Source organism: Pleurodeles waltl, chromosome 2_2 (genome assembly GCF_031143425.1).
Source record: "Pleurodeles waltl isolate 20211129_DDA chromosome 2_2, aPleWal1.hap1.20221129, whole genome shotgun sequence".
Lineage (NCBI taxonomy): Eukaryota > Metazoa > Chordata > Amphibia > Caudata > Salamandridae > Pleurodeles > Pleurodeles waltl.
Window position 1 is genome coordinate 1026239790 of NC_090439.1, and position 17013 is coordinate 1026256802.

Consider the following 17013-nt stretch of genomic DNA (forward strand, 5'->3'; position numbering starts at 1 on the left):
CCTTTTTTTGGTGCAAGCATGTTGGGTAGGCCTCGTCTTGGCAGGATGGGAGAGGAGGAGCTGGGTGGCTTCATTTGGCTGGTGTGGCACTTCCTACCCTTAATAATAGAGGCTGGTGGTCGTGTGATACAGGGCTATCACACAGAGGCAAGGAGGTTCCAGTTGGCAAAGGTGTTGTATCATCGCAAGAGAATCTACAACACACCGTGCAATGACCACCAGCTGAAGCACCGCTGGGCTGACCTTGTTGCCAGGGAGCAAGACCTGCTGGACCACCTGGGGATTGTGATTGGTGGCCCTGTTAGTGAGTACAAATCAGAGTAATGTGCACATTTAAATGCTCTGTAGTGACAGTAGCTGATTTGTTCATATGCTGCAGGCAATGTTTTCGAACACGTGGAATGCTAGTTAAACATACAGGGCCATATTTCTACTTCATTAGCACCGCATTTGCATCATGTTTTGAAGCAAGAGCGGCGCAAACTTACAAAATACAATTGTATTTTGTAAGTGTGCGCCACCTTTGTGTCAAAAAAGCAGCACAAATGCAGTGCAAAAAATGTATAAATATGGGCCACAGTTGCCTGTGAGATACACAATATTTCCTACGCATTAACATGATTTGTTGACGCAACAGCTAGACTAACTTTCAAAACACAACAGGAACCTGTAAATTAGTGCTTGCTTCACGTCAATTGATGATGCCAATGTTGCTCTAACATATGTTTCATGCATGGTCTGTGAGTGTATCAGGAAACACATGTTTTAAATCCAGATTTTTACAGGTAATGGAATGTTCCTCAATGTTTTATGATACATGTCTGAACTGGATTCTGACGCATACGTAACAAGTTATAGCTGACCTCAGGTAACATCGTAGACTGATATTTGGAGTTTGTAGTGCCACATTTAAATTAGTGATGGATGGCAAAAGGTATGTACACGGGTTCATATCTCTATGGTTGGTGCAACTTACCAGAACTGTGGCACATCAACTAAAGAAAATGATACAAATTGAGGGCTAACAACTGTCCCTTGCCCTCCGTACGTTGTACCTCTGTGTCTTAAATTGGTCTTAGTCACAATGTCTGGGTGACTGGTATTGCAGTCCTCCCGGAAAGTGGCTTGGCATGTCTCTCATGGATACACATGATGAGAGGAATACACTCCATGAATTAGTCTGCTAACTAATGAAGGAGCATGTTTGCCACCATATGATAGTTAGGGCCACTGCATGTGTGCAGATTTGTGTGTCTCACTCAATGGAGTCCCCGGGTCTGTACATGTTTGCAGTGGTATGTAGGATGCAGTATCATCATGTTTGAGAGGCTTGACTTTCTGAGTTAATATTACACATAGTATTTGTATTTGGAAGTGTTGTACAGTGCACAGACATTGAGCACATTTCTCCTTTCCATGCCTTACAGGTGGACCTGCACCCTACACTAACAGAGAGGTGGCTTGATTTGCGGACCCAGACATCTCCAGTAAGTGTACATTAGATGTATTGTCTGATTTACTTCTGGAGCTATTTCACACAATGAAGTACCTAATGTTTGGTTTTCTATTTGTCTTAACAGCTGCCAATATGACTCCCATCCAGATTCGAGAGTTTCAGTGCAGGGCGATGCGTTACCGCAACATTCTGGATGTGGAGTCTGGGTTCCGCAACATGGCAAGGCGTTATCGTCATGAAAGAGCCTCCGGAGTGTGGAGGGCACTTGCCCAAGGGGCCCCTTCCGTGTCCACCACAGCCACCAGCACCACCACTACCACCCAGGTGGCACCAACATTAGCAGGCACCTTTGCTGGACCATCAAAATCCACAGCTCCAGGACCTGTCACAGCACCACCTGCACCTCCTCCTACAGACATGGCACAGATAAGGGACCATACTTCCTCCACTGGCACCCAGACCACCCCTGCTGCAGTCATAGACTCTGCAGCTTTTCACCAGATGCAACAGAACTTGGACTGTGTGTTGCGTAAAATGACCAGGCTGCAGCAGGAGGTGGCACAAGTGAATCGGAGGGTGCGTGCCATCAAAAAGACCCTGCAGAGGTCCAACTTGTAGACCTTATACTCAGCCGTGATTCCCTCCCCTCCCTCCTCTTTCCTGGTTCTTTAAATTAGTTGGTTTAGAGGGCTTAGTGTTAGGTTAGTATAGGCTGTTAGTTTAGTTAGTAGTAGTGGGTGAGAGGGTGGGGGTATCATACTTTTCAAAAACTGTTTTTTATTGTGTGTGTGTTTAGGATGTTGGGGTTTTGGTGTTTAAAAAAAATATATATATAATATAAAATATATATATATATATATATATATATATATATATATATATTTGTTTAGTATAAGATAGTATGTGTTTAGGTTCGTATATTTTGTCCTCCATGTTTCCCGTCTTATAAGGGGGTGAGGGGTTGATGTTTAGATCATATCGTTAAATGTGATAAGTTAGTTTAGCTTAGGTAAGTTAGGGATAGTTGTGGGTAATGTGTAGTTAGAGTAGTTTAGGTTAGGTAAGGTGTTTCCACTGGTTTTAGCTTCTGTTTTTACTTTTTAATAAATATCTAGGTAACCCTTTACAGTATGTGTCAAATGCTTGTAGATCAGGGTTTTGGCATGAGTGAACAGTCGCTTTTGTATTAGCTTTTGTGTCCCATGCTGCAACCAAATCCCAACTGAGCTGTTACATTGGCAGATACACCAAAGCTACTTAGCTAAGATTCGGCCATCCATTGCACCCACCACTCACGGTTACTATGGATCCCATAGGGTGGTTAATTTGTGATGTATGTTTTTAATGTCACATACTTTGCTACAAGATTTGGTATTGAGGACACTGTGTTAAGTCTGCCTGCAGCTTGATGTCCAAGCGAATCCTTATAAGGTGAGTGGTAGTATGCTCTCATGTAGTATGGTATACATAACTCACACCTATCATTTGTTACAATGTTCAGCCCAGTGACTTATTTGTATGGAAACTCATATGGAATACCTTCAGTAAATTGAGCCTTAGAACTTCATTCATGCTGTATGGTGTGTGTTAGGTACAAATTGGGGCAAATGTCACATACGTAAGTTTTGGCTTGCAGAAATAATTGAAGGCACTATTTTCTGGCTTAGACATCCCTTGAGGAAGCGTTATTCTGTCCAACACAGCATTATGGTGTATAGTTTCTATTTTCCTCTGAAATAACCCTCAGGAAGGGCAGATGATGGTACAATCCAGACCAGTGCATAGTTATCAGCCAAGATTCGTTCAGGTCAGGTGTATTGACAATCAATAATCATTGACCTGAGGTAAACATCACTGATGCCCATCATGGTTGATGTGTCACATTACACAGAGACAAAGTTGTTGTGTAAGTGCTATTTATTGTAAAGTGCTGTAGTGCTATATGTACATTGTCCATGATTGTGAGTCCATTAGTGTGACATCTTCCATTGTGATCCTACACAAGTGCAAAAGGACATGTCATTGGACATGCTGGGGTGAAGTGTCAGACAGTGCAGAGGGGTAGGGCTTGCCAATGAGGTAGTGAGAGACAATCACAGGGCAGGGTGACAAGATAAACAGTGGGCTGAAGAACAGTGCTTGAGTACAGTTGTTGCAAGACTGGCATGTTACAAAGCACAGGACCTTGGTAATAGGTGGCCATGTGGCAGGGACTAGTGCTACCGGGTACTCTTACGGGTGAAGGTGATCTGTTCCACGTCTTCATATTCTGATGTGTGTGTTGTCTCCTCTGCCCTTGGTGGTGTTGGTTGTGAAGGGGCAACACACACCTCAGTGTTTGAAGACGTGGAGTCAGACATCCCGGCAGCTTCCAACTGTGGGGCTATTAAGGGCAGTACTGCAGCAAGGAGGAGCTGCTGGTTCTTATGAATAGCAGCCACATCATGATGGTAGGCAGCCAGGTCGGCCCTGAGGGGTTCAATATTGCATTTGTGCACGCTTTGACAGAATTGTTGTTGTAGGTGTTGGGTCAACTCTATTACAGCTGTGCTGATTTCCTTCAACCTTTTTTCAAGTTCCTGCAAGATTGTTGTTCGCCCTTGCATAGCTGCTGCCTGTTCTTCAGTTGACATCATGCACGAACGCACCCCCTCGAGGCTGGCTGCCATAGTTTGCATCCCCACCCGCTCCTCCTTGGCCAGCTCCCGCTGTACTCCAACTAGAGTTCGCTCAAAGCTGGTGCCAGTGTCGTCAGAGTCCTCAGTTGTGTTGGAGCTGGCAGGCCATACAGCTGGGGTGGTGGGTGGGTCCTCTGTGGTGGCTGCTAGTTCTGTGCTCCTCCTTGTGACGGAAGGTGGGGTCTGGAGGGTTCCAAGGACATCTTGGAGGGTCTGCTGGCTGATGTTTGTCAGCTCGTCATCCATGTCATCAGGGTAGTCCTGGACAGGCATATTCGCAGGAGAGCCATCGTCCTCTGCAATGAGATATTGTACAATTAGTGTGTCTGTGTTGTGGCATTTGTAATATGACATGCCTGCCTTCCGATTATTTTCACATTGTGATCTGGGTTCCTGTTCATTGTTCCTGTCTTTCATATTAGCATTCTCCCAGGCCTATGCCCCACTTGCATGTCACATGTATTGTGGTCAGTTTGTGGACTTGTCAGCATCACATCCTCTAGGTGTTGGTTCAGGCCAAATTGTGAATTGCCACCTTCTTGTCCTACTCTACCCTCCGTCTACTTCCATTCTCATGGTGAGGCCTTTCACTGGCTGTGGGTGTTCTGATGGCACTAGCACTACACTTAACAATCTGGAACTGCCCCAGTCTCTGATCTTTCACATCCACCTATATGTTGTTGAGATCTAGCATATACTATCTATAGCATTGGTATGGCACGATATGGATGTCACCATTTGTAATGTGTACTGTTGATGTTGGGGAATGTGTGGTACATTGGATTGCACTGATTGTCCTAGCAGTGTTCCATTTCCTCCTCTGACTGTGCGGGTGTATCTCTGTAACCAGTAACATGTGTCCTCCCCCTCAATGCTGTTGTCTGAGCAGTATGACATTTGGGTTGTTGCATTGTGACCCAGGCACAGGGTGGACCCTGACATATGCAGCATGGGTAGGACATTAGTGCTGTGTACCTCCTAATGTTTATGACAATGGCTGATGTTTGTAGCAACTTTGGACAATCACATCTGACAGGATTGGAACATTTGTATTGATTTCAGGGGATTGATAACCTTGTCATCCTGAACCCTCTAATTTGGGTGTGTTTGATCCATGGGGACGTTACTGCCATTAGCTACTTGACCTGCACACACAGCAGAGGTGGTAGTGGCAACTGTTGTCAATGTTACATTCCATTTGCAGATATGGCCAGAGCTTGTTAATTGGGCCCTAGTTAATGTAGGGAGAATACAGGCTGACGTGTGACGGGCTGCCAGTTTAACGTTGTACCCTACCCTCCTGGCCTGGCTTTACCTTTGCAACATCCTTGGCATGGCAGCATACCCCCATGCAAAAGTTGTTGGTGTAGTGTAGTATTGTGCCCCAGGTTTCCTCTGTACAGCCCATGCCCCCGTGCCATGCCCCTTTACCCATGCCACTCCCTGAATATCATGACTTACATGCATTGTGTTGTAGGCATGTACAACCCCCCTGCTTACAGTTAACATTTGTGTATTTTAATTCCCCATGCGACTTACCCTGCATCTGTGTTGTCTCCTTGTAGTCTGCGCTGTCCTGTCCTTGAATCCCTGTGACGATCTCCTCAGGGATAATGGCTGTGACCATCTCCTCCATGTGGTCCAGGGCCTCCTGCGATGCTGGACTCCCACCTCCAGTCTGCAGTGCTGCCTTCCTGTTCCTGGCCATCTTTTCCTTGGTCCTGTGCTTGCAGTCATGACAGTGTTTCTTGCACTCGATGACTGTTCTCCGTACTTCTGCCACACTGTTAATCTTGTCAACAATTTGTTGCCATATAGCCTCTCTCCTACTAATTGGCCACTTTGAGGTGACAAACAGTTGGTGCTGGTGTTCCGTCACCTCTTTCACCAGAATTTCCTGCTCCTCTGCACTGAAGCAAATTTTTCTTTTCTTCTTCTCCCTGTCCTGGGTCTTGTGTGGGTCCTCCTGGCTGGTTCCTGGTCTGTTGTCATCTTCCTGGGGTCTGTGCATGCATCTGGGATCCATTTTGGCTCTCCTTGACACATGACACACAAAATGACAAGGACATCTGAGGTTCTATATCTAAAAGCCCAACAGTGCAATTCGAATAGACAGGAAAGAAGTCGAAGTCTGCTGGTCGGATTGGAAGGCTTGCAAAAGTGTATCTTTAGAAAACATGCTTCAGGGCGGTTCGATAGCACAATTTACAAATCATGTATTTATACACAACATACCACCTTCTCAACAATGGAGATATATCCAACTTCATGATTATAGGTACCGGGAACTTCACCCATAGATCTGCCACAATCTACAACCCTACACTATCTGCACACATTGTTGCTCACTGGTTAGGTGTTCAAGCTGCAGTGGACTCCTGTGAAACAACTTGGGCACGTATTTATTTATTCATTTATTTATTTACGAAGTAGGCACTTCACATAAATCAAGAAAAAATAGGCACACACACACACAACTTTTCTGTGAATACATTTGCGTGGGGAAATTTCAAAAGTTAAAAGTAAAGCTATGTGCCTGCCTGGACTTTAGTAAATCTCTGAAGGTCTGAGGGTACACACATGACTACAAAGATTTACATTCATGTGCAATATCCATGCAAAGACTCTTCACAAAATCACATTTTCTGGTATTCTACCCCTGAAGGCAATCGGGATTGATTTAAGGTACCTAACAAAGAGGTATGATGATCCAGGAATTGCGCCTAGTATGAAATATGAGGTTTTCGTTTTCATAGACGGAGTTTAAATTGTTTAATAGGCTTAAATAAATAATTACAAGCAACAATTCCCTATTTAGAGTCAGGGACATGTTGGACTATGCTGCCTCAGAAGACTTTGAAGTTCGATCTATCTGTCGCTCCTAAAGGTCTTCACATTCTTCAGGGAAGTACCTTACTACAGATGGCACGCCAATCATGGAAGACTAATAACAGACAAATAAGCTGATGATATTTGAAGAGGGCAGGTCCATTGCCAAATATGTAAACAATGATGGTTATTACTTTCACAAAGTGAGTGGAAAGCAGTATACTAACTCACACTGAATTCATCACAATACCTCGAATTAATCATAATACTTACAGAGGTATCTCAAACCGAAAGTAAAAGCTATGCTATTGTAAATTACATCTGTAAATGTAACAGACATACCAAAGGCCTAACTTGAAGGCACATATAACAAAGGTTTATCTGAATCAAATGGTTACTTACCACTGTTAACAATATCCTTGCAGACTTCTAACCTTCTGAATTATCCCACCAAGCATGAGGCTGGTCGTCAAAAGTTTCCTCCAGCAATAGCTTTCCAGTGCCACCCTGTAGTGCCATGCAAACCCAGCCCCAAGTCTGCCTCCAATAATAATATTTTTAATATTAGGCATCGCTGTTGCACTGATGCCAGTTCCTGCACGTTTTCTGTGTCCTCCAAGAGGCATGTAGAGAGGAATCAAGAAAGAGAGAACGGCGGCAAGTACAGCACATAACATATTTGCATACCTTGGGATTTTAATATTCACTGCACTAACACTGCAGGGGAAGGGGATGAGGAATATATTCTTCTGATAGATACACCTTCGTGCAAATTCCTCACTTCCTCGCAGTAGTGCCACACACAGTGCAACACAGCACAGGCAATTTGCCCATCACCGTGTATCTGAGACATGGGGCAGTAGTAATTAGCAAATGTATTCAAAGGTTACCATGGTACTGCCCAGTAGACGTTTGCACCTAGGAGGCCTGTAGAAGAAGCCAGGATGGCAGCTTTAGCTCTGGTGAAATTGGCATGAATGCCATCTGGAATGACCAACTTGAAATAATGTATTTGGTCACTGCATTGCCCTTCTTAGCACTTGTGAAGTCCACAAAGAGTTGATCATCCACTCTGTCCTGAACAGTGCGGTTGATATAGTGAGACACTGCACATCTCTGGTCCTAACTATCAAGTTGCTCCTCCTCCTCTTTGGTGGGATTTGGAGGAGTGAATAAATGTCAAAGGGCAATAGACTGGACCATATGAAATGCAGAAATCCCATTGGGCATGCAGTTTTGGCAGGTATGAAGGAACAACATATCCAGGTACAAAACTGTGAGAGGTGGTCGAATTGAGAAAGTATGAAGTTCTAAGGCTCAATGTACTGAAGGTATTCCCACCAACAAAACTGTCTGCAGTGTAAGAAAGTATCAGGGGCAACTGTGCATCAGCTCCAAAAGGGATGCCATCAAAAAACACATATGCTAAATTTAAATACCATTAATGAACAATAATTAGTGCGAGAGGAAACGAGTGTCAGATCAAATAATTGATGCAGACATTTTAGTAAACATGCCACACTAGGCAAACTAAACTGGGAAGGTTCAATAAACAGAGTTGATCCATAAACTGGGAAGGCTGATCTGGAAGAAAGCGTCACCAGGTAGCCTCTAACACTAGGACCTGCCAACCCACCTGGCCAAAAGACAAAGCGAAAGGATGAGGCCTTCTGATTCGCACCACTGAACAAACTTGACCTAGAAACTTGCATAGTTGGATTTTGGTAGCAGGCTTCCTGGCCACCAAGGCCAAGGACTCTAATTGGCACCACTTAATCTCTGTGTATGCAGCCTCAGTGTATGGGGACTGTGGTGGAAGACCTAACCATCCTGTTGCAAGAGCAGGCCCACTCTTCATGGGAGAGATAGAGGTGGCTGAGTACCAAAAGATCAGTGTACTAGATCCTCTGCACCCAGTCTGAGCCAATCAGAATTAGCTGTGTTCCATCTTCCTGCGTCTCCTGCAGTACATTCGACAGGAGCGAAATTGAGAAAGGAATACCAAAGGCCCTGGGACAGGTTAACACAGAAGGCCTCCAAGAATTAGTTAGAGGGAAGTGTATAGCAATAAACTGGGGACACTTCCTTTTCTGGGATGTGGTGAAAAGATCAACAAATGGAAACTCCAATGTGGAAAAGATCACCTCTAAGTGGACCTGCTGCTGCTGAAGATGACCCCTAGACCCACCTCTGCCTCGAAATGAATGATATATTTGCTGGGAGATCTAAAATGTCTGAGGAGGCTGTCTTTTTTGGGACTGTTGCATTGTAGAATAGCTCTAAAATGTCCTGCGAACTCGTTCGCTGGTGATGCAAGATCAAGCAAGTGAGCTGTACCTCTGTTATTCTTGAAGTGTTCCAAAGAGGAGCCAACATTCTCACTGAAAATCCACTCCCAATCAAATGGTATGTCCATGAGAGTGGCTTGAACATCTCCCTAAGTGCCAGTGGAACACATCCAGACATGATGGCATAGTATAATGGCCATAGCCAACAAATAGGCCACCAAATCCATTAAGTCCATGTCATACCTTTGGATATGTTTTCAAATAGCCAGGCTGTCACTGACCAAATCGGATACGCGCATCTTCATGTGTTACAGGAGACTTCCCTTTGCCAGCTTTTCTAGTTCCAACAAAGCATGAACATAACCTCTGAGTGGCATTTGCTGGTCAGAACATTAGGCTGCTTGAAGTGAAAATCTTTTAGCCAATGAGATCCAAGAGATCAGACCTTGTGTCTGGAGGGGCCGTAAGGAAAGCATTAGGGTTCTTCTTGGAGAATGAGACCTGAACCAACGGACTCTTTAGCATGAGAGTGATGCCTAAATATTGGATCATCCAAACCAAATCTATGGTGTCAGGCAAATTGTCTGTGGACTGCTTACTCCCAAAAAGTGGTTTTCCCAGGAAGCCAAGTCAAGTTCCAAAAGTGGCCTGCTAAAAGGAAGCCATGGCTTAACAGCTGATGAGACAAACTGCAAAATAACTGTCTGAATGTTTGTCTTCGCTCCTCACAGAGAAAAATGAGCTGTAGAGTGTCTGCAGTCCTAATAACAGACACCGCCACACTCAGAAAGTCCATATATAAATCAATCGTTCAGTTGAAAACAGTTTCAAAATGATCCTTTATTAGAAGGCATCAGCATAGGTCAATCGAGTGATCAACGTTCCTTAACCACAGCCATCGTACACAGTTGGATGAACCACTTTGCATAAGCAAGCCAACACGTGTTTCGTCACAAGTGACTTTTTTCAAGGCTGCAAGTTCTATACAAACAGTTATGGTAATAAACACCCAATCAAAGAACGTTCGAGGATGATAGCATGTTAAAATGGAGTGTGAGAGTACAAATGGTGAATCATGCATCAACTGAAGAGAAAGGGTGGTAAGTTGCCCGTGTGCCAATAAGAAAGGGAAGTAGTGAGAGAGATGATTGTAAAAACACACCTATTATATAAGAAAGAAAGTCAAAGAACCCAGTGTCAGCAGACCCTGAGTGACATAACATAACAGTGATGGCGTAGGAAACGTGTTACAAATAAAATATTGTTTTAAAACCCCATCACCAACATCAGGGAGTTACCTAGAAATGGTGATGGTGTATCATAGCTGAGAAACGAAGAAAAGCATACCTCAAAGCAAAGACGTGGTCTAGAAAGTACCAAATGTAGGTAGAAAGAAGATGGAATATGCTTCAGAAATATAGTCATGAGTAACTCTTTCATGGTAGTTACAAGGAAGAAAAGTGGCAGTTATGTGGGACCCATTAGTCTCAAATCTCTGAGGGAACAAAATTCCAGGTAAGATTTGAGACCGTAAAATATCTATAAAGTATACAAAGATTATAAAAGATATGCAGGAGTGTCAGGGACTAAATGTGAACTAATTGACATATATAGATGGCTAGTGTTATATAACTGGGAAGCACAAGTATCTTAAAGTGCAAAAAATAGGGTGAAATGTACATGGAAAATGTTTTAAAAATGATTAGCACAAGTATCTAGGAGGGCAAATATAATGGTGAACCTAGTAACCGATTGACAAATGAAGTGAGGGCTATTGGTGCAGTCCAATATTGTAGGAAACAAACCGAGGGCAAACGTAGATGCATTATGGAGTAAACAGATAAGGGGCTTCCCATTAAAAATAACTGAAAGCACGAGCCAGGAAGCCGTGTCTCAAAACTGCTGTAATGCCGGTATAAATACGAGCGGCAGTAATAAAGGTAAAACGGTCTGTCTTAGAATGAAAAAGTGCACGGAGAAACCAAACAGGAAATGTGTTTAGGCTAGCTAACCTTGGAGTACATGCCGAGTAAGATAAAATGGTCTGTCTTAAAGCGAAAGTCAATGGAGAAAACACAAAAAATATGTTAATAAGTTAGTTTACCTCGGAGTACATGCCGAGGAAAGTGCCGCCGTGGAGATGAGTAAGAGAGTGTTGGCCATGTTGATGAGCCATTTTAAAGGGCTCCGTGGGTATGCACATAGAAGAGGGGGGAAGGAAGCAGAATGAAGGAAGTCAGAAATGCAGCCATTTTGGAGTGTAGTGGAAGTAAATGGAAAAGAAACGAACAAACAAAGGAAAGAAGGTAATTATTGATTTATGTCAAATAATTAGTATTCCCCTGTATTACATGTGGATGTGTGCTACCGTTAAGATATATATTAAAATATCGGCCATATCGGTGAGCCATAAAGCAGCTCCATGAATAAAGAAAAATGGCGGAAAATGGTGAAAGAGAGAAACAAATATCCTAATCATATATAAAGTATAGTTAAGCATGAGTGTTAACTGGTGATAATATTGTGGTGTATAAAGAAGGGAAAGTCAAGGGGAAGATGGGAAGTGAAGTGAAACACAATAGTAATACCAATAAGAACAAAATTGGGCAGTGTGATTACCATAGCAACCTAAGTCATCTGCAATTCTTAAAGCGCTATACAAGGTAAATATAGTAACAGCAATGTTGATGCAGGCTTAACAAAGATAAGGGGAAAAGTATAAAAATAAACAAGTAGAGACAGACATGTATATTGCCACAATTATATGCTTGAGTATGAGCAAAATTTATGGCCTAAAGTATTGTATTCAAATCAACAGAGAGCTGTCAGTAACATAACTAAATTCAAGTATCAAAAGAGAACGAAATGGCTTGAATATGATGACATAGTAACAATATGATTAATAAAGAGTTAGTGGAGGAATGAGGAAATTGTGATACAATCAGATAGTATTCCAAAAAGAAGTTCTGAAAAGCATGTATATATATTTATACAAATCAACACAAACCAACACTAATTGAAATATGTACTATAAGAAAACATGTAGTTCCCTGTCCATGTTAAGGCCCAGATCTACCGCACAAAGTTTGATGATCCATTTGGCTTCATATTTTCCAAGCTTGGCGACCAAAATACCCCCTCTAACATCACTGCTGAAGCGTGTGATGCCATGGAATCTGATCCCTAGAACCTCAGATTTAATATGTGCTGAAGTATAATGGACAGCGAAAGGGTAGTTAGGGCAATTAATCCTAATGGCTCTAATGTGTTCTTGAATTTGTTCTTTAAGAGGACGAATAGTACTTCCCACATAGATAAGTCCACATAAGCAAATGATACAGTAGACCGTGAATTTACTGTTACAATTAATAAACTGTCGTATCTCATACATGTATGTAGAGTTATATGAAAACGTAACCAGTTTGTCCATGGTAAATTGACAGACATTGCAACACGAGCATTTAAAAAATAGCAAGGTTGGGGCGGTAGCCAATTGAAAGATTGATTATATGTGTTAATCTCAATGTAGCTGGGGCATAACTTATTCCTAAGTGTCTGAGCACGGCTATAGGTTATCTGGGGTCTCTTATTAATGTATTTATGTAGTGTCTTATCTAGCAGCAAAAGATGTCAATGGCGTTTGAAAATGCGATATACTGCATGACTTTGTTGGTTAAATGCAGTAATCATATTGCTGTGTCTATCCTTAGGCTTTGGACCTGCTCCCTGTGTCAAAAGGGATGCAGAATGAGGTATTAAGAATTTTATTTTTGGCTTTTGATGTGATTTTTTTGGAGTAGCCTCTCTGCAGGAACCGCACTTCGACCAATTCCTATTCCTGCATAAAGACGTTTTCATCACTACAATTACGTTGTATTCTGGTCATTTCCCCTAGTGGAATGGAATTGATCTGTGAACATGGGTGAGCACTAAGAGCATGAAGTATTGAATTATAAGCAGTAGATTTCCTAAACAGTTTGAACATAATTTTATTGTTTTCATGATATAATGTAAGATCAAGAAACTCAATACTATTCTTATTTATGTGTTGTGTAAAGCGCAGGTTGTAGTCATTATTATTAAGGTGTTCATATAGTGTTTCAAACTGTTTTATGATGCTTGTCCAGATTATGATAATGTCATCAATACATCTCCAATTCTTAAAGATATAGGGAGTATTCTATGCTATATCTTTGGACACCAACTAACGCTTTGCCACTAAGTCTATGTGGTGGTGGTTCTCTTTTCTTCCTTTGCAGTCTTTGGTCTAGATTTAAATTAATATTATAAATATGATATGTATATAACATGTTGGACACCGAACTGACCAAAAGAACATTTTTGTTTGGTTATCTTGGACAATAATAGGATAAAATGTACATATGTTTTCATTTTTTGTGTAATAATTGTATATATATGTTTGTAATGTATTTATTGTTGCTTGTTGTGATTTTCTCAGCCTTGAAGAAGTCCAGTCAGGACGAAACACGTGTCGGCTGATGGCTATTCATTTGTTGTTTCTATGTTTTGTATATATATGTATATGTTTTTGTATATAAGAAGTATTATTCTCTGTGTATTAAAATTTATATCTGTATGGACATATCATTTTTTTGGTTAGTTGTATATATATATATACAGTATTTTTTGGTCTGAATTATGATCGTTTATTTCATTTAAGGAAGAAAGAGAATCAAATAAGCATTTTTAGGGATATTGATCATGATACGTCATTTGGTCTTTTCAAAATATTAGATTATCTCTTAAATAGAGATACTGTTCTGTTTGGTGTGCCCCATTGGTTTGTTTGTGTATCAATACATCTCCCACAGTCTAAAATGTAGTCAGTAAGACCATGGGGGCAGGTCGTCCACAAGTGATGTTTCTCAAAATGGTCCATGTATCAATTCACATATGATGGAGAACATTTAGTACCCATGGCCACTCCCTGAATCTGCTTATACCAAGCATCATTGTGTAATAACACATTATTTTCCAGGACCAATTTAGTCAATTCAATCAGCATAGTGGTATCCTCAAAAAGAGTAGAGTCTCTATCCAAGAGGGAGGCAGTGAGTACTGAGATGTCCCTGTCAAGTGGAATGCAAGAATATAAGGAGATCAAGTGTCTGAGGTCTTGCTCACCACTGTGGTAAGTGAGGACACTTCTCTGTCCTCTGTGGCAGGGCAAGACAGGTACGTGATGCCCCCTTCTGGTGAGGTATACAGATCACTAGAATTTTGTGGTCAAAATAGTCAGTACTTGAGTAAAAAGGAACAAGTAGATTATGGGCCTCCCAATCAACATTTCTGTACAGCCATAATCCTTATCAGGCATGGTTATGATGTCTGAATTAACTCCAGATAATTCCTCCAACCAGGAAACTCTCTGAGCCCTATGAAGAGGCTGTTCATCAGTGAAAGGTCTTAACTTCTCTTTAGCTACAAACAGGCCTAGGTCAGTACACAGCATTACGTCATGAGGTTTCATTATCTGAGTTGTCCAAGAATTATGCCAGTAAATTGTTAATTTCAAGGTCATAGAGTGCCTGTACATGCATGAGCGTGTTCTTTGTGAGCTATGATTAACAACTGTACTATTTAAAAAAGAAAAGCAATATCAACAAATTCATATTATCATTGGCAAAACTATAAGTAGATCATACAGCACTTCACTATGTTTGTAGCATGTGCACTATGATATTAGCAGTAATCGATTGCATATAGATACGCATTAGAATAACTGGGTTATATATTATGGAATATTGTGAGTGCTTCTATTAGACTTAATTAGTTTTTGTACAATATTATAGAGATACTGTAGGCATACAACACATTTTTGTGTTTGTGCACTTTTATTGTAAGACTTGAAATAGAAGGCTTGATTCTTCAGACTTTACCTGCCAAGGCTCAAACGTAGTAAGACTGGCACACGTTCCATTGAGGAAAGGCCCTTTTCCATCCTTACAAGTGTCCAGGTCCTGCAGGGCATGAGCAATAGCATACACTGCATTGTAGGTGGCATATGTATTTCTAAGATTCAGAAAATCAAAGAAAGAGTTAGATACATCTTGGAGGTTTTCTGATCCTGTGCAAGCAAGGGCTCCCTTGTTTGATATATCAGTTGTATGATTTACTGACCACCTGCATGCAAAGACATCCTCCCAGAACTCATGGATGAAGACATCATTTGTCACTGTGTCAGGGCGGATGCCATACACGTGTTCTTTGAAGCCAGGCATATCTCCTCTTGATGCTACCAAACCAATGGTGCCTTGAAGGGTTTGCCACAAGTCTTGTCGGCCAAATATGGGAGAAACAGACCACCCATCACTAGCAATCCAAATTTTCTTAGTAATGGTTTGCTTTGAAAAATCTTCCATAAATGGAAAGAGGCTGTCATCAGAAGAAAAAATGATGATTGCATTGGCCGTGGTGGTTTGGATGGTGCTTATGATGCGTTCGCTTTTCCGGCTGGAATACACAGTAGGTAGAGTGTCATAGAACGCAGTGCAGATGCCCGCTCTTTCTAACTCTTCTTTCAGGATCTGGCTTCCCTGTAGACCATAGTCATTCTCCTCTGCCAGGATTCCCACCCAGTTCCATTTGTAACGAGCCACCAACAAAGCAATAACCCTGGACTGGACTTCATCATTCGGCATTGTACGAAGGAAGGATGGGAAATTGTGTTTGTCTTTCAACAGTGGTACGGTGGCTCCATAACTGATCTTAGGAAAACCAAAATAGCAAACTAGTAAGACAACTCTTCAATGAGTAAAGATGCTGCTGATTAAATATCAACTGCTACTTGCAGAAATTCTTAGATCACAGTATTTGACTTTCAAATCATACACATATTTAATAACAGCAGAATGGATTCCCTAAATATTAGCAGGAGTAACTATAGAAATGAGTGATAATACTGGCTGAACTCATCTATAGGAAATTTATAATAGATTTAGGTCTTCCCCAGAGTCCTTCCAGTTTTTTAAATGTAATCCTTTACAGAAATGTGTTTATGGTCACATTAGGCAGTAAAAGATGAGGTATTAGGATGCTATTCCTTACAGAAAGCTTCATTGAGGACCTGCCATGAAACGGATGTTTATGTATGTAATAGAATACAAGTAGGTTCTCACAAGGGTCTGGTTCCATCAAGAAATAGGCAAACAGGATAAAATTATTTGTATTATTATTATTTATAACAAAGAAGCCATCATATGTTGGTGCAATGCCAGCTGAGCTGTGCACAGACAAGTAAAAGAATGGTGTCTCTTGAAAGATCATAGTCAGTTCCAAACTACCGCTGTCCGCACTTTACACTGAAGCAGAGTGACCTCTACTTAGGTTGCATTTGTTGGCTGATGTAAGTTTAGCCATGTTGAAGCACAGGCTTGGTGGGTGAATGTGATTGCCAGGGTAGGAAGGTGGCTCAGGCATAGCTTAGCGCATAGTGAGTCGACAACCACCTGCAGGTCGTATTACAAAAAATGCCCCGGGCGCGCAACAGACAGTTGCATCAACGTGACACTTTGGTATTACTGAAGGGTTCACAGATGCTTCTACTGACGTTTTTATAATATAGATCATGCCAGCACACATATTGCGCTAGGGAAGTCATGAGGGGGTGTTATCTAATTTCCCTGGGGTACACACCCACGCAAATATGGGAACTCTTTGTCTTTGCACCTGCACCATAGATGTGGCGGAGAGGTAGTAAGCTAGTAAGCCTCCTGAGAGATTCTCTACAGAGGGCCTTTTA

The 17013-nt window shown here is 41.8% G+C and overlaps 1 protein-coding gene across 1 annotated transcript in view; it reads right to left on the minus strand.

The window, feature by feature from the left end:
- Nucleotides 1-17013, minus strand: part of LOC138278150 (extracellular calcium-sensing receptor-like) — a 274452-nt gene that overhangs the window by 214875 nt on the left and 42564 nt on the right. Inside the window, exon 3 of the mRNA XM_069219244.1 lies at nt 15152-15979. Within this exon, the coding sequence (XP_069075345.1) occupies nt 15152-15979 (828 nt within the window). The remainder of the gene's footprint in view (nt 1-15151; nt 15980-17013) is intronic.